Source organism: Diprion similis, chromosome 8 (assembly GCF_021155765.1).
Source record: "Diprion similis isolate iyDipSimi1 chromosome 8, iyDipSimi1.1, whole genome shotgun sequence".
NCBI lineage: Eukaryota > Metazoa > Arthropoda > Insecta > Hymenoptera > Diprionidae > Diprion > Diprion similis.
The window spans coordinates 20,748,127-20,766,338 of NC_060112.1; the positions used below are offsets into that span (position 1 = coordinate 20,748,127).

General features: G+C 44.1%; 1 protein-coding gene across 1 annotated transcript; it reads left to right on the top strand.

Annotated features, from left to right (window-relative positions):
* The first annotated feature begins 213 nt into the window (after positions 1-213).
* On the top strand, positions 214-17,418 carry LOC124408751. The gene is made up of 4 exons (XM_046885911.1): positions 214-1,181; positions 4,793-5,011; positions 6,250-6,545; positions 17,091-17,418. Exons 1-4 carry the CDS (start codon positions 398-400, stop codon positions 17,331-17,333), a joined length of 1,542 nt encoding a protein of 513 aa, XP_046741867.1. The 5' UTR covers positions 214-397; the 3' UTR covers positions 17,334-17,418.
* Positions 17,419-18,212: the final 794 nt, after the last annotated feature.

Genomic DNA, 18,212 nt, shown 5'->3' on the forward strand with positions numbered 1-18,212 from the left:
GAGGGTGGGGCGCGGAGGGGGTTGCATCCTGGCTTTTGTGGGTTTCGTTCGGGGTTTCTCACCGCTCACGTTGCGGGCCCCCCATGCTTATGTCAGTCAGCATTCCGCCGTCGAGTCCCGATCGTTGCACGTACCTCTGATCCTTTTCTGGTACCGCTCCTGTCGTCCTGGAGCAAGTGTGCAGTGGTTGCATTACGTGGTGCGTTCTGCGTGTGTTCCATGGATGCATGAATCGTGAACGAGGAGTTGTGCGTGCTGCGAGTATAATTGTAAAGTGTCATTGGCAGCTGAGACGAGAGCGCGAATTTCGAACATGAGCCTCGGTACCGAGTGGAGTGAGTGAAACCAGCGCGAGATTCTCGTGACCTGCAGGAGTCTCGCCAGATTTTTGTATGTGATGTTCCCCTCGTCGGCAGCGATGCTGAAGAACTTGCAACAGAGCGCCATGACCACGTCGCCGTTTCTCATGGAGAACCTGCTGCAGAGCAAAGGACCCGGCGGTGACTTTGCCAGTCTCACCCTGAACCTGGCGAGCTACGTCGCTCGGCAACGGGAGAGAATGGAGTCCGAGAGCATAAGGGTCGAGCGTGAGCAGCAGGACCTCGAGAGGATCCACGGACGGAGTGCGGAGAGATCAAACTTCGGGGATTTCGATCGCTGCAGGATGGACAGAGTGGCCAGCGAGCGGGTTCAGGGTCTCAAGGACCTGCGGACTGACAGATCCCAGGACCTCGACCAGGAGAGGAGGTCCAGCTCGGTAATGGACACCGACAACGAGCACGGAGCCGACGGCGGTATAGACAGGCTTAACAACGTGATGGAAAGACTCGCCGAGAGGATTGAGAACCGATCCAACTCGGCAATGGACTATCACTCGATGGAGGAGGACAGGGTCTCGGGTGACGCTGAGACTGGATCTCAGGAACGTGACAGACTCTCGATACAAATGGACAGGGGATTTGATGTCGGTAGAAGCGTCATGAGAACATCGGACGAGATGAGGATGCACATCGAACGCGAAGGCGATAGGATTGACAGGATCAGTGAAGAAACTTGTACCTGTGGAGATGATCGCTGCACTGGAACCGGGTGCAGGAGGATTCAGGAGAAGGAGAAACCTCAGCTGAAATTCAGCGTCAACGCTATCCTCGGCGGTAATCACGATCGGCGGCCCAATCCTGGTAAACAAATGCTTAAATACCTTCACAAATTGTTATTCAAGTACTTTATGGTGTTCCAGACTAAGTCTTGAGGCTTCCAAATAATGTAACCTACCTGAATTAAAATAATGACAGTTTTGAAGTAAATCCTCACGAGTTTACCTGAATCCGTCAGCATTTGATATATCGTAAACCAGGATATCTCGGAGTTGTTGAAATCAGCAAAGAATTTTCAAGTACAGTCAGGAAACCTTTCAGGATAACTTATTGTTGGCAAAACGAGTATTGGCAGTATCATCTTGCTGCACTTGTGATCCATGATGTCTTCGCTGTCGAGTGGAATAAGCTTGCGTTCGATATTTCGTTGCAAGATTATAACTTGTAAATGGATGTAGTTTGGGGTGAGATGAAGTTGGAACGAGAGATAGTTGATCGCGCGTGTCCACCTATATTTAGAGTCGACACAAAGAGGACCAGGGCACAAATCACTGTCGAGAACAGACTTCTGTCGCCGAGCCCTAAATCTCATCCGCACACCCTCAAGACGAATCGCCTCGTGCGTACGGTAAAAGGGGGACATCCTCTCGGGTAGAATTCGCGTCAGTTGGTGCGCCACTTATACCGTCAACCCCGTATTAAGCCCTTACAACGGGCCTCCGTGATACCGGACAAGTGGCATATTGGCGATGACTTGTGCATACAAAATTCGTCGTCCAACAAAAATTTCATTGGCCGTGATTCTTTTCTTCTTAATGAATATCGTTGAACGATTTTATAGCGTGGAAAAATGTCGCGGAAAAATTTTCAAGTTTCATGAAAAGCCCCGGGCATTTTAAGCCGGAAATAATTGTCGATTGTCGAGCCCTGGCAAGCGTGGAGTGGGTCTTGTATCGGGGTGTTTGAATGTCTGCTGGGGCGTATATGCATATATTTGTCCATCCACCCACAGTATCGGCATGTGGAAATAGGCACGCGTTGAATTTAACATTGGCGGATTGTTGACGAGCTGAACTCCATCGCTGCATGGACGGGCTTTATGCATTTGTCGGCTGGCAAATGCATCGATGCCATGGTGTCACGTGCATGTGTTGCCCTTTCCACCGAAACCCGGCTCGCTTGTACGTCACGTTGAAATGTTGCGAAAATAATATTGTAACGAAAAAGTGATTCGTAATACGTGTATATAATATGTATATATTCTATAGTCGAGTTATAAATTGCCTTGGGCTCCCAGGATTGTTATGATGGAAAACGCTAATATACCATTTCATCGACTACAGTATCAAATGTGCACCTCGTTTCCAACTGCCTTTTTCTACTCGGTCTTTTTTTTACGCTCCGACGTCACAGGGACTAAAAAGTACCGTGAATGCAGAACTTTACCGTTTGTTGTTCTGTTTTGTTTTTCTCTTTCATTTTTTTTTTCTGGAACTCGGTCTTTTGGTAGTTAACTCGAATCCCGTTTAGCCAATTGCAAGAGATATTCCAAGGTCACAGAGACTCTATGCAACGCGAGAAAACCTTCGGAGGAAAATTCAACTAGGGATGATGAGGAGGACCACCTCAAGGGATTCTTGCGCGATCCGAACAGACCCTGGTACCTCGTACTCCATTGAAAATGAAACCTGCAACGGTATCTAGTTAATAAAGCATTCAAGCCCTAATCCGAAAGAAAAACCACGAGCGCTAAGCTGGCCCAAAAAAGGCTACAACTGTAACAACACAAGCCGGCAGACGGTGGATCTGAATGTAAGGGCGAAACCTTCGGCCGAGGGGGTTATAAGAATAATTCCTATTCAATGTTTCCGCTCGAACCTAAACCGCTATTAGTCCGAGCTAGCCGAAGCCGCGTTCTCATTGGTCGGGAATGAAAACAACGATTAAAGGCGATGAGTATTTTATGGGGTCTTCCGGCACAATGGCAGAGCGTGTATAGCCCATTGTCGGGTATTGTCTGCTCGACGCAAAGCAAACCCTCGACTAAGCCCCATTATTTTATTATTTTCAAACACGTCACTTTTTCCCCGGACCACTGGGCGTGGCGGATGAGATAAAAAATATTAAAAATAGTCTTTGGGCCAACCCCCTGCGCGTTATTGTCACGGGGGGCTAAGGCAGCCGCAGCCATGCGAATATATATTTCACAGGAAGGCTCTTTAGCCTCCTGTTTATACCCACGTACCGCGGCCCATGTGTACCGTATTTTTTCGACTTCGGACAGTTTGTCACCCCAAACGCGAGATCAACTACCTACCCTTTATGGTTTATCGTTCGTCGTACCCCGCATGCAGTCGCGAAAAAGTTCAACCACCGGAGGCGGCGATCTGCGCTTTGAAGCCCGGCCAGTAAATCAATTTCGACTTTACAGATGGTGTATAATTTATTATTACGACGTTACCGAGACGCTACGTAAGCCGTGGAAACCTTCTTCTTCAGCAACAGTTGACGCCGGTATTAAAATCCGGCAATAAAACGACCGGATACTAAAATCCTCAAATAACAATCTTCCGTATATTGGATCATTTAGGCTCACTATCTTGATAGCGACGTCTTGTTTCCTTTACGATGATATTTGAACCTCGTGGTGAATTATTACCCTCTGGAAAGCACACTCGGGCCTTTGATTACAGCTCTTATACTTGACGGTGATTAAATCAAACTATAACGATAGCGCAAAGTGACGCTAATCCATTCTCTCTATCTCGCTCCATAACAATAGATTATTCCGAAACTATTATTGGATTCCATTTCTCATACATACTGTAAAATAGCCGATTCCTGTATATCAATCGTCAAGTTCTACAGTGTTCGAGACACCACCGAGGTCAAGTATGACATGTTCATGAACAATCTGAATCACTGTGCAATTATTGGGTATTTCTATCTTCAAAGTGAGATTTTATGGACAGTGGTTTCATCGAAAGATCTGTCTTTTGATATCACGACAAGAGTCTATCAACGGACTTTCTGGATCGTCGAGTTCTTTATCAAATAAATTGTAGTAAGCCGTACGTCCGTGTAAAAATACATGTGTTTTCTACTTGGGTTGAGGTATGTGGAAAACCATGTGGATCTACGTGTTTGGTACATAAACATTACACAGGTCGTCGTTTACTTTTGGGAAGGTGTCGAGGTGAACACTTGAGCGTCGGCGGCTGCCTGGAGCTGTGAAAAGGGTCTCGACCAGACGGGGGTGTCAGCTTGAATTATGCGATGCGTGGAGTGGAGTAGGGGGTGAACACAGAGGTGAACTTGCGTTTTGCTGGAAGCTGGAAGGATTTTTGGAAGCAGCGGTTGATTAACGCCACAGTTCGAAATGCCGGTTACGTTTGCTGTCGTAAAATTCTGCAGCACTCGTTGCAAGTCTCAGTGAAGCAAATATTACTTCCTGCACCGCTTCGGTGAATAAAACGGGCATTTCGATAACATTTTACAACAGCCCGCACAAAGGGCCGTCAGATATCGCGATGCGAAAATCATTTTACAAAGCGGATGTCAGTCTCAGCGTCTGCAGAAGCGGATAAATCGAAAAATTTTCCTCGGCACAGAGAACGAATGCCGTTGCTCTCGGTCTTTGACCCTGCAAATGGCCGGGATGCAAACGTTGGTGAACGCTGAATTTCTTATTTCAGATACCTTCCAAGGTCTGCCGCCTGGAGCCATTCCAGCTTTCCTTCACAATCTCCAGAATTCAGCGGGTTACAATATCGCCAAGCCGATAGCCAGGCCCGCAGCTTATCATCCCCATCATACGGCTCACCCTGGCCATCATCCCGGCCAACATCAGCTGCCACCGAACGCCCATCACACCCTCCATCAGCTGCTGGCTTGCAGAGGACCTTACCTCACCGGTGAGTCCTTTTATCAACTCGAATTTATCCATCAACTGACAATTTATCGTTACAGAATGACTTCGCGGCTCTCTGTTGCCGAAATTCTTTTTTGCAGTATCACTGCATGTATAGTATTTACTCTTCCGTTCATCTCAGAGTTTCTGTGAGATTAGTGCTTCCATTTTTCGCAAGTAAGAGGAAAAAAATGCATTAATAAAGACCAAACCGATAACACTATAATTGCTCATAATCATTCTCTAGCTCATTTTATGATCCTGCAGGCTCCTACTGATGCGTGAAGCACCTCGAATTGATATAATATATTTGCAAAGTGTTTGAATCGCTTGCCAAATTTGCCGAACGTGTATAAAGTAGTCTTGAATTCCGTAGAGATCACTTAGAGGAATTGTTATCTATTTTCTACATCATCTTATCGTCTTCACAGACCCTGAAACGATAAACTGGCAAACATTGGCGACATTTGTAACTATCGTGAATCGAACATTGCTGAAATCGACGGACAAAAATGATCAATTCGTTAATGTACCAATAAATTAAATTAAATCATGAGGAAAACTCTTCGCTATTCAAGCTTTCATGATATATGGTGGCGTGACTATGAGAAACGAACGGGAATGCAGCTCGTTAGTTTCGGTAAAACAAAAATAAAATAAATAAATAAATAAAAAGTTTTATTATGCCTATATATTTTAATGGAGTAAACAGTGTAGGCAAATAGTAGAACCGATCGATCTTACGCTTGGTCAGTCAGTTGCACCAATTAACTGCTCAGTTGAATGTGATAAAAGAGTTTGAAATTTCCAATTGAAATTGAAATGGCAGGCAAACGGATAGCGCTGGGAACTTTCGGTACCTGCAACGTGACTGTGTGCATTCACATGACGGGTATACACGCACCTATCGCATTTCGCGTTGCAATACCCATAACCGACATAGGTTGAACCACCGGCTCGTCGTGCGTGTCGGACATGAAGTGCATGTGAAGTGCACCGCTGTTCCTATACGGTACGTGCACTGCCAAATGCGATATTCACGCATGCAACAAGTGCGTGCTGATATCATCGCTCGTCCAGATATCTATCATTTGGTCCCGCTTGTGATCCGTATAATTTGCGCATAAAGTCGTGTACTTTGTGTATAATACCTTCAAACTTCTGTCTGAGGTACATAGATTTGTAAACGTTTGACAGTCACTGCGAATTTTTCTAATCCTTCTACGACTTTGGCTGTTTCAGTAGCGACCCCGGGAGCTGGAGGACATCACCCTGGAGCTCCGGGTGGGGGTGGAGCTTTTCCAGGAGCGATTCAAGGCAGCCTTGGGGGTCTGGCCAGCATGGGTCTGGGGGGCCTGGCAGGAGGTTTTCCGTGGGCAAGTAGCGCGCGGGGAAAACCTCGTCGAGGAATGATGCGACGAGCGGTGTTTTCGGACCTGCAGCGACGAGGACTGGAGAAGAGGTTCCAGCTTCAGAAGTACATCAGCAAACCGGACCGCAAGAAACTGGCGGAGAAGCTCGGCCTGAAGGATTCGCAGGTGAGTAATCCCGGAGGATAATCGTCTGCAGCCAGGAGTATGAGTATCACTGGAGTCCTCGATTAGCTGGAACGTGTAACGGAGCACTTTGGCGTATACCTGCGAGGCTTAATGACCTTATTAGGGCACTAATTGTCGGGTTAACGAAGCGCTAGTTCACCCGGTAAACTCCACTCAACTCCATTCACCGGATTGATGGAGACTAATGCTCCCGGCTCCAGTCTTTCACTCAGGAAAGCCCCACACGAGCCAGTATCGTCCATTGATGTAGGTAGACAGACCTCCCCAGCTCCCAGTGTACGCTCCTCCATGTACCAACTCCATCGCCACTGTACTAGCTGGCTTCACATACCTAGAGGCACATAACACCAGTTGGAATTAATCGGGGTACGCTTTACTTCATTTATAGTTCCACCATTCCGATTAGTACCTACCTACCTGCACCGCCAACGCTACCCTCTTTTGACCATGGGAACTCTAATGGAACTCGCGATACCGGCAATGCTCACTGATTGACTTTCATTTCATTTCAACGGCTTAGTTTCTAGAATTACATTGTATGCATATTGTAATTCTGATCTTGAATTTTACTACTTGGTCTGATTGAGCTCTAAATCTGAAGCTGTGTGCCGATTGATGTCTAGATTGGTATTGAAAATCGTGAATCGTTCAGAAATTATCTTTCAGTCTCAATACTCAGACGCTTCCAAGCGCCACATTTCTTTTTTTTTTCTGTTATACACATTTTCAAATACGAGTATTCTCATCAACTTCAGAGAATCGTTAACAAAGTTACATTCTGGTCAGAATAAAGACAAAAAAAAAAAAAAAACGACAACAAAAGTGTTTAGCACTGTATCGCTACTCAACTAAACACTCTGATTCAAAGTTTTTTACATACGCATATCGTGTGTGAATTTCTTAAACTTGCGAAAGAAAAAATAGTCCCCTTTGGAATACGGTTTTCTAAATGTTAAAAAAAATAGACTAACGATTAGCGACATGAGCAAAGTAAAATTGACGTCACGTATTGTTAAGCATACTAAATTTTTTTTCTCATCGAGAATAGATGACATTTGACAATTTGATAATTTCGGGCATAATTGTTGATAAAAATTGTACGAAATTTGTGGAAAATCCTCAACGACGGAATGACTGTTTAAAAAATGGAAAAACTTCCTTGAAAAACCGGCTTATTCTCTGTGGGGCGAGAATCATCTGATCAAACATCTCGGCTCGGAGCTCGAGTAGTTTCGTAGCTCTGTGATATCGGGGGAACGAGGAACGGGAGGGTGCGAACGAGAGAGATCCGGTGCTCGAGAGGGACGGCGATAGATTCTCATGTATAATTCACACCTCGAGCGCCATGCCTTGGCCGCCATTGGTCGCGGTGTACTCTACGGGCATAGCGTGACGGCTTTTACGAGAAACACAAGCTTATTCCGATGGCTGCGAGCGTCTTTCCCGTTTTGCGAAACCCTCAGCGTCGCCATCCGCCTTGACAAAATTGATACCGTTGCTCTCTTGCCTGCACACACGTGTTATAAGGCTGATGCGCTCAAAAGTCATGGGGATTTGGGAAGGGGAAGTGGAAACGAATCCGCTCTTCATGCAGTCGTCAATTTTTTTCACATAATTGAAAATTTGTGACGATCGATTACCGCAAGGTAAATACGAGAAAAGCCGAGAGAGAGAGAGGGAGAGAGAGAGAGAGAGAGAGAGAGAGAGCTTGGCTTACAAGTAAGGTGAGTGTTCCAGTTATTGACCTTTTTCTGTTCGATCCTTAGTTCTAAGATTGCCAAAAAAGAAATTTGTTACCTGAAACCCTCTAGTAATAGGTTTTATTCATCGAGAGACTCGCAATTTTTGCCGTCAATTTAGAATTTTTTAAAATAAAAGGGTCAATAATTGGGGTCTACATGTGTCGATAAAGGGTAAAATTATATCTTATATACTTTTCAAATTTCCGATCTACGAATATTCTAAAACATTTGATTTAATTTATCACCCGTCCCGAGAAACGGACAATGAAAATGATGAACGTAATTCTAATGATTATTATATGACAACAACAACAACAACAATAATTGTTATAATAATAATAACAATAATAAATACCTTGGTAGTTTCTACCCTGCGGGCGATGCAAGGTGGCGCTCGTCTCGACTTTACGGTTTATGGGTAGAAAGGGGTTTCCACCGAGAGATGCGGCATGGGGTTGAGAAGGGGGGTAAGTAAAGTAATTAGTGACGGTGGGTGGACCCATCCTTATTACTCGGGTACACCTTCCCTCGTATCATCTTGCCGCATCACTTTCTGCTTTGCCCTCGTAAACCGGGAACGGGGATTTATTATTAAGGTATACCAACTTCCCCAACCCTCTTATAATATAGATATAGATATATATCTACTATAGCGTATCTATGGAGGTATTTTTTAGAGTGCAAAAAGCGCCAGGCTTTTCATTCACCGTTCGATTGCAGACGACGGGTGGTATTTTTTATTTCCATGATTCGCCAACTTCTCGGTGGAATATTTTCTTTCTCACCACCACAAACGGCCTTGATTCAATTGCAGAATTAATCGAATCGCGTTGTGTGATCCTCGAGATATCGGTTGAAAACGAGGCGGGTGTTTAAGAAGGCGAATCGCCAAATTTAATTGGAGAGTCTCGAGGCCTCTGGAAAGCGAATGAAAAATTATAAAGCCTCAGGGCTCGTTATCTTTTTAATAATCCGAGACGACAGCCGCCCGCAGCCACCCTTCGCTTCGCTGAATCTTCACGGGGAAATGGCAGGTTGTCAAGATCACGCCGGTGTCTTAATTTTTTAATCCGAACCTCCCGCCCAGACAAACTAGCCCCGTAAGCTTGGGCGTCTCAAGTGGGCCTGCCTTTCTTCCGTAATCCGCATCCGAAATTGAGCCTTTCAAAAGTCCTGACAAGACTGTATAAGAGTGAACGCTGCGAGGTTAGTCCTTCTGCACCAGGCGCTGCTCACCCTTGGTAGCGTCATTGCTTTAATTAATTTTTCAGAAGAAAAGTTTAGTCCGTTAGTGTATCTCTTTTCGAATATCTTCCAACCCTCGTCCTTTTGAGCTCGAGTCTAATTTTTTCTGAGCCTGGATCCGTCTCGCAAGAATTCTTGAGGCTTAAGCTTCCGCGTCGCTATCTCGAGAGCAATCATTACTGCTCCTTATTTTTTTTTTTTTTTTCTGCTTTCCAATTTTTTTCCTTCTTCTTTTCACTTGTCTTTCGTTTTTTCATTCTTGACTTAGAACCTCGCAGGACACTTCAGCAGAGATCCCACGGATTAGGAAAGGGGTCCTGCGGTATAATAATAGATCCGCGGTGTGTCGCTGACAACCCACTTAAGGGACAAAAGTACAAGGTTAATAGAAAGTTCCGCCATTTAAATCTTCCCAAGCGTTTCTCATTTGCTCAGATATCCCCGCCCTTCTCTCCTCTTTGCGATCGAGATCAGCTCGGATGATACACCAAATTTCTCTATACTACTCGTATTTCCCCTGATTTTTCCATCCAGCCTCGTTCCTTGTTCCCTTTTCGCATTGCCAACACGGTATCGGGTTGCACTTGACAACAACGATCTCTCGACAAGGGTCCGAGGCCCATCGAAGGGGGTGAGCATCGAATCTGTTTGTATCCAAACACGGATCGCAGGCTCCCAGGATCTGGAATCTGACGGATCGCCCATTAGGTTGGCTTTCAGAGAGATATCGAGTTTCCCGAATTCCATCGGTCAACTCAATTTGTTCCCATTAGTCGGCGCGACTTCCGTTCACCCCCGGGATGCTTGTCTTCCGCAGGGTGCTCGATTACTGTTACATATATATATATATCATTTTCCGGAAAAAGTAAAATCTTGTTAATCGCGTCCCCGCCGGATAATTACCTTCAGCAATGTATCGCAGCTCAAGAGGACGCGGAAAGAGATCATCAATGTGAACAAAATGGCGTCGTCCTGCGGCGGGAAGCAATGACTAGGAAATTTTAAAGGCCAGGATGTCGATCGCCATCCCTTCGGCTGGCATTAAAAGCAAAGGATGCGTCTCGCCGGGAATAACATGAATTTAACGGCGTGCAATATCTTCCAAGTTAAGCCTCGACCGTTCATGCATTATGGATTTAACTTTGAGACGGCGAGCTCTCGGAGGCGTCGGCTAAGAAACCATGAATATACAATACCTCCTTATATACATACGCCTACATCGTACACCACCATCGTCACACGTATATATAATAGCTTTCCTCCTTTATGGATGAACTTTAATAATTCCCTACAAGACGTATTAATCTTTTATACTGTATCGTCCCACCGCTGCCACCGGGACAGATGTTACCACCGGGACCATTAGGCCGCCTTTACCCATCGGTCCACATATTGTCGGGTCAACCTGGGGCAAGAATATTATGGAAACACTTCTGCACCGAGGAATTTCTGACCCCGCGAATTCGGAACCTGGTGAATATAAAACTGTTGATAAAAAATGACTATAAACACTAGGACGCTACAGAGTGTGAATTCCTCCTACTTTTGAAAGGTGAAAAAAACTCGTGTCGAGAGTCAATTATTTATATCGCAAAGAAATTATCGGGGAACGTGAAATCAGAGAGAGCAGATGAAAAGGGAATCGCGAGGAGGGGGGAGGGGGGAGGGGATAATAATCGCGAAGCGTACTTTTCGGGAATTGTATCAGGAGTTATCAGTCGGCACCGCGTCGGCATCATCCGAAGTCGGTTTTCCGGGATGAAAATGTCGATACCTTCTTCCGCTCTTTCATCCGTTTCACCGTCGACGTATAAGGTATATATTATATCCGCCCTGCCAACGGATGGCGACGGACGTGTGTGTTTTTCCGGGTTCGGGGAACGCACGGGAACGCCATTCGCATGCACGTACACCTACGCACCTACACACCATGTACAGGCACGTGGACGGGTCCGCGTGGGTATAATAATAAATATGGAGAGAGCCCTTTCCCGTATTAACATGTGAATTCCGAATTCCTTCCATACATCAAACACCCCCGCCACTCCCCATCACACGCACGCGTCGGGATGCCGGGGTTTTTACGTTCGATCCCTCCCCTCCAACCCTCCTCCCCCTCCTCCCCTCCCTCCTTCACTCCATCCCTTTTCCTCCCGCGCCCTTGGGGCCACCATTCCTAACCCGCGGCTTCTCCACCCCCGGCAACTTCCGCCGAGGGGTAGTTCTGAGGCCGACGTCATAATCGATCGTCTTTTATTAAACTGCGCCAGATGGCGCCACCGCCGACGCAGAGGGAGAAAGAGAGAGAACGGGAGCCTGCAGGGGGGTTAAACGGAGCCTGCAAGAGCGGGAATATCGCGGGGCGAGGGCTGAGGACTGAGGGCCGGGCTGTAGCCAATCGTTTAACGATTACCCGCTCACTCACTCTATAAGGCATTCCAGGTGTTATTATGATTATTACTATACCTAATCCCCTCCTCCTACCTCCCTTCTCATATCCGAGGTATATATGGCGCGGTATTTAGGGCTAACAACCGCCCACGATCCTTACTCGTTTTTCCAAAATCACCTTTTTTTATCGCCGAAGTCCTGATGAGTGGAACTCGTAACAGGCCACGCTGCTGCTACTTTTCGATCATGAAAATTTTATCCTTACTCATCGAAACGTAATAACTGCTACTTTAGTGTGTATCTACATGTATTAGAAGGATGCCTTTGCATTCTTCGCGTGTTTGTTTGTTCTTTTTTTTCTTAATGATTTTTCAAGTCTCACAGTATCACTGAGACATTTTTTTCTAGCTTACAATTTCTGGTGGTTATGAAGGTACATGTGTACCTATTTGCGGTGCGGTGAGAACACTGATTTGAATTCATTTTCAAGAATACTGAAACCCCGATAAGCAATTTTTACATAGCACTCTTCGTTAACAATTCATCCTCTTGAGAAATAAAGATTTCTACTTTTATTTCATCGATTTTCTATAACCACAACATTATTCGTTACATCGATCCAACCGATCTTTCACGAATGAAAAAATCAAGCACATTGATCTCCGTGGAAATTAATAATATTGCTGTAATGTAAGCACAGAGCAAGGCGGCTTCCCTCTTCTCGGCAATCACTCGTCGGGCGCAGCTTTGATACAGATTCTGACAGGCTCTGACACTCGACGTTAATCAAGAAACGCTGCGGACCCCGGATCGGATTAAGCAGCTTACCCTTATTCCATAAATTGCGACGTGGGCCGTATACCCGAACATCTAGTCCTCAGGCCTTATTGCTGTTTGTCGTTTATCTGCTTGCCACCCTCCCCCCTCCTAATCCTCCTTTTCCTCCTCCTTTCAGCGCAGGCTGCTGCCCTGGCCGACTAGTTCGGGCGTTGACTACTGCCCTTCAGCTCGACGCTCTTTCATTCTGACCACTTCGCTTTTGGGGGGTAAAAAATGACGAAAAATATGTACGATGGATCAAATTTACCGCTAGAGTTCAAACGTTTCTTTTACGTGATGCTTAGATGCCAGTTGTGTGAGATTGCTCAAATACAGACGAAATGATAATCACTTATTTTTTGAGAGAAATTATTCCAAATCTGTTATTTGACTTTTTAATGTGCAGAAAAAAATTATCTCTCCATTTTCTAAATAGCAAAGAACTCGTTTGCTTTCGAGAGAACCATTTATTTATTTATTTTATTTATTTATTGTATTTATTTATTTTTTCTTTTCTTGTAGAACATATGTCCTGCACTCTAAAAGATTGAATCGATTATTATTGTTCGATCTTGATATTTTCTTTTAAAAGCGGCAAGCAAAATATAAAATCCGAGAGTTGAGTGTACAGAAATTCTCTTTACCAAATCTTTGAAAATTAAGACTAATTGCGCTGGTACGGTACGAGGGATATTTTTTCCATTGATACTAAAAGAACGGCAAGTACTATAAAATGAAGAAAACTTATCAACCAATTGAATCAAGTACTTGAATTTGACATTCGATAACCACGAAATTATCTGAAAAAAGGACAAAAAAAATACCGTCTCCACGTATAGGGGTGGTTATTAACACTACGTTATGAATAAAAAAATGTCAAGTATCCTGTTAAAAATTTCCTTTTTATTTATTTATTTATTCACAAGTACCGATATCTTCTCACATATACGAGTGTAATTATCACGGAAACGAAGGTCCGGGCTTCTTTGACTAATTCGCAACTATCGAGAAGGCCCCGTAGACCGAGGTTCGAAATTTGGGCAATTATGCGGAAGTTCGGACCTCGGTGAATTTGCGGCGACGACGGCGGGGCGCGCAGGCACTTATCCATCGGGGAAGACGGATCAGGCAGATGCTGCGTCGGACGGGCGCAGCAACAATTCCGATTCAACCTGACCGAGGAGGTTGATTCGGGTCGCGGGTCCCGCGGGTTCCGCGGGGTGGTTTTGTTACTTTTGCCACTCGGCTCGCCTCGGCTCGCCTCCCTTACTCCCGGCATTCTGCCGCCTTCCTCCTGCGACTCCCTGCCTGCTGCTGACGGGACAATCAATCACTGCCGTCCCAGCAGACACAAAAAGAACCGAAGGAACTGGAAATAAGGTCCCGTTCACACGGAACACCGCATATATACACCACTTATCGCCATCTCGTACAGAATTCTGCCACATCTATGTATACGTATACATATACGCCAATTTTTATTACGCGGATATATGGCCGCCGCAGGAATCGTCAGGAAAGCTTTATTTTTATCTGGAACAAATATTCCGCTTCCAGTAGCTACGATACGCGTGGAGACGATTTGGACTTGAATTTGCTTCTTCTTACTTTGCTTATGTACGTTGTATAAATCAGGAATAGTTCTTCTTGTTTCTTTGAAAATTGAGACAGCAGAAATTATTTGCGGTTATAGCGAAAAAAAGAAACAGAAGTTCGTGGTTAAGATGAATTAATTAATGCTACTAATAGATCCGAGCAAAACTTATTTTGTATTTTTCATTACAATTAATCAGCGCTGGTTTCCATAAGTAAATTTCTATGAAAAATTATTCAATTTTCGCAATGGTATAAACGATTTACTCAACTTTTACCGTCTAAATAAACCTTAATGATCCAGCGATAGAGGAGTTCAAGTACAAAGTATAATTGAAATTGACAAACTTTATTCGCCGAGCCGAAAACTGGGTTCATTATCGTAGGCTCAAATGGAAAAAATTACGAACCTTCTGTATTTTTGAGAAATAAAATAAACCCGAACACAAAATCGAACCGAAATCTTAAAACATGACTGGCTTCGTCCAAAACTAGTGATGTTAAAGCGCTGTATCTACACATTCGATTAAACTGCAACGCAACAAAAGTCTTCTAAACAACGCCTTGATGAGTTATGAAAAAATCCGTATTCCATCGAAAGGACCGTAGGGCTATGGCCATGCACGTGTTGTCCGAGACCGCAGGTGGTGTCTGGTGTGAACAACCAATTACCTGAGGCGTCGTGCGGTGTGAACCCGGCGTAAAGAGAGGGTCCTGCAGGGCAGGGTGTCGTAGCTATTACATGTGCTAAATACAGACTGGCCGATGTCAACCGCACGCGTATACGTGCAGCCTGGAGACACATGGACACACGTATACACGTACAATACGCGTAACGTCGGCAGGGATGAAAATTTGGAAAACGGTTTAGGTTAAGCGATTCGCGAGCGAGACGGTGATGGAGAAATTTATTTGGAGGGCGATGGCTTAAGGATGAACGAGTCCTGCCGGGTGGATCTAAAGTCAGGAGAAAAGTCGAGAAATTAATTAAAACATCTTCTTCGGTGGGCCAGTGGTATAGTGAAAAGGAATTAAACGGTACTTCTGTAACTGTGTAAGAGAAGCGAATTCGAGAAAATAGCAATCGAATGACTCAAGATAACCGTAAGATTTTAACAATTTTAGATAAGGTTGTATTGATAAGATTATTAGAATTATTAAACTCTGGCGGTTTTTATACAATTCGAATGATTTTTAGATCGTTTTGCATCATTATGATAAGATTTACAGAAATTCACCGAGAAATTTCACTTACCTTATAGTCTGGTTTGAAAGTGAAAATTTAATTATTCACGAATATCTGTTTTGCGATACTTATACACACATATCTATTTTTTTCCACTTTGGAGACAACTATATCTAAATATTGTTTCTTTCACTTAAACTTCGGAGTTCTCTATAGTTCTCCGTGGATTAAAATGAGCCTAGAGATATTAGAATTGGATAAAAAACGAGCAGAGTTTAATCGTTTTGAACGTTTTGATTGTACAGTTTTTTCTCAAATCGTCGGTATCTAAGTTCGCGTTATTCGAATTTTCTCAGCTTCCGCATTTCCGTCACATATATATGTATACCATACTACGGATGTTGTTTCATTCGTGCATTTCGCACCTTATCCCTAGCGCAAATAACAATCTAAAATTTTTGAAACCGTTTTTTTTCTTCTCCTATTTTTGTTTCGGACGATGTGTTCCATTCATCTTCAACCGTGCTGAAGTTCCATCGAGCTTACTTGTTCATACCGCATGCAGGAGCGCTTTTTCTCTTGTGCAGGTAAAGCTACATATCCATAGAGAGAAGAGGGTGGCGCACACGTTGCGTGCATCTGACGTTTGCCCGTTCACTGGGCTTCTCGTAACGCGTATATACGCGTGCATGGTCTTTAGCGTTTGAAATAAGGGTGCAGCTCGGTCGAGGCGTGCGTATCCACCCACCGATTAGAGAGAGAGAGAAAGAGAATGAGAGAGAGAGAAACGGAAAAATGAGGCAGGAGGGTGGAATAGACATCTAATTGGATACGAGGGCGGCCTGCGTGGGGAAACATACGCTTACTCAAATCACGTCTCTGGGGACCGTTTAACTCCGTTTAGCATCCACTCCATTCCACAAGAGATTTCATCGCCCACGGAAATCCCGTTCGTGCGTCGGGGGGGGGGGGGGGGAGGATTGGGACCAACTCGATTCGCACTTAAGAGTTAACTTCGGTCCAATTTCTTTTTTTATACCTTTCTGAATTTTTTCTACCAAAGTTGAGAGCTATAGAGCAGCTGGAGCTTGATTCAAGCTTCAATTTCATACAGTCGGATTTTTTATCCTATCAACAATGAGGGATGTAAAATAATTCATCGCTCATACAGCGTGGAAATAGTTACACTAAGCTTTAAAAATATACTGGGATGGGAGAAAGTAAACAGAAATGGACAAGGTCGGTTATACCGACCAGCCGCCAATGACCCAAAATTTAAGTTTCAAGTTTGAGAAGAAAGTTTTTCGCCACAGTTGGTTTGTTGTTCTGAACGATCTTGTGGTTGTCCTTTTCCTTCTTTTCGCAGTTCATTTTTTACCTTTAGAATAAAATGTCTAAGGTCGAACCTCGGCTCAAAATACGATTGACTTTTACTCCAAGATTCTTTACTCTCGATCCGCAAACTCGCCGAAGTCGAGCCATTTGCAATCTCCGAAAAAAATTCGAAAAGTCTGTAAGAACTCATGAACGACGCCACGTTTATTTCAGGTGAAAATATGGTTCCAAAATCGTCGCATGAAGTGGAGGAACAGCAAGGAGCGAGAGTTGCTGGCCGCCGGAGGTTCGCGAGAACAAACTTTGCCGAACAAGAACAACCCCAATCCGGACTTGAGCGATGCTGATGGAGACAGACCGAGACTTGATCTGAGCGATGCGAGTCCTTTGACCAGTCCGCAAAGGCCGGACGAGCAGACTGACAACGAGGACGAGGAGGAAATCAATGTCACGTGATAAAATGCGCAAGTTTTATCACCTCGAAGGGGTTGCGAAAGAATCGGTTGAAATTTCCTTGTTGCAGGAGGAAGTTCCGCGAAACTTCGTTGCGCAATATTCCCTGGCTAAGGACTAACAGTCCTGTTACGATACGATAAATTTTTTTTATTGTGCTGTTGAGATTTTAGCTGATCGTCAAGCGTGCTTGACGTAATGTGCAGAGTTCCATTGGATATTTCTGCACCGTGATGAAATCCTGGACAAATGTTGGACATCAATTTCTATGAATCGGTTTTGAATCCGTTCTAATTACTTGCATTTATCGAATATCCTTTTCGTATGAATTTTTGCCAGTGTTTTTCGCAATTTCAAGTGCTCCTCCTGATTTTTGTGAAATCGTACTAAATTTGTTGTTCCTGAAAAGTATGCTTGTACTCAATCAAGTGCGACGTCGTTGCTCTGATCCGACGTGCAGGATCGATTTTGAATAATCTATTACAAACAACAAAGTAAAGTATTCCTATATTCAAATTTCTCAAGAAAATGTATTATATTGTAATTAGCACTGACTGTATCTTGAAAAAATATCTTCTAAATTAAATTATTATAGGATGGTACGCGAGCGATGTGCGGTTGAAATTGTACATCGCACAAAAGCGGCCGAGATTAAATTATATTGTAAGAATAAATCAACAACCAAATGTAACTATATTACTCGTGATATAATATTATGATAACTCCATGTAATATAACGAAATAAAACTATATCTACTAAATCATCACTCATAGGTTTTAATTTACAAGCAAGATTTGTGGCACCTGATATACATATAACTGGACGTCGATCTCGTCTCCTTAAAAATAATTCATCAACATTTACAAAACGTTATTGAAATT

Coding starts and splice junctions, on each gene's coding strand:
- LOC124408751 (XM_046885911.1), top strand. CDS start 398: ATGTTCCCCTCGTCGGCAGCGATGCTGAAGAACTTGCAACAGAGCGCC. Junction 5,012..6,249: donor CAGAGGACCTTACCTCACCG/GTGAGTCCTTTT, acceptor TGGCTGTTTCAG/TAGCGACCCCGGGAGCTGGA. Junction 6,546..17,090: donor TCGGCCTGAAGGATTCGCAG/GTGAGTAATCCC, acceptor CGTTTATTTCAG/GTGAAAATATGGTTCCAAAA.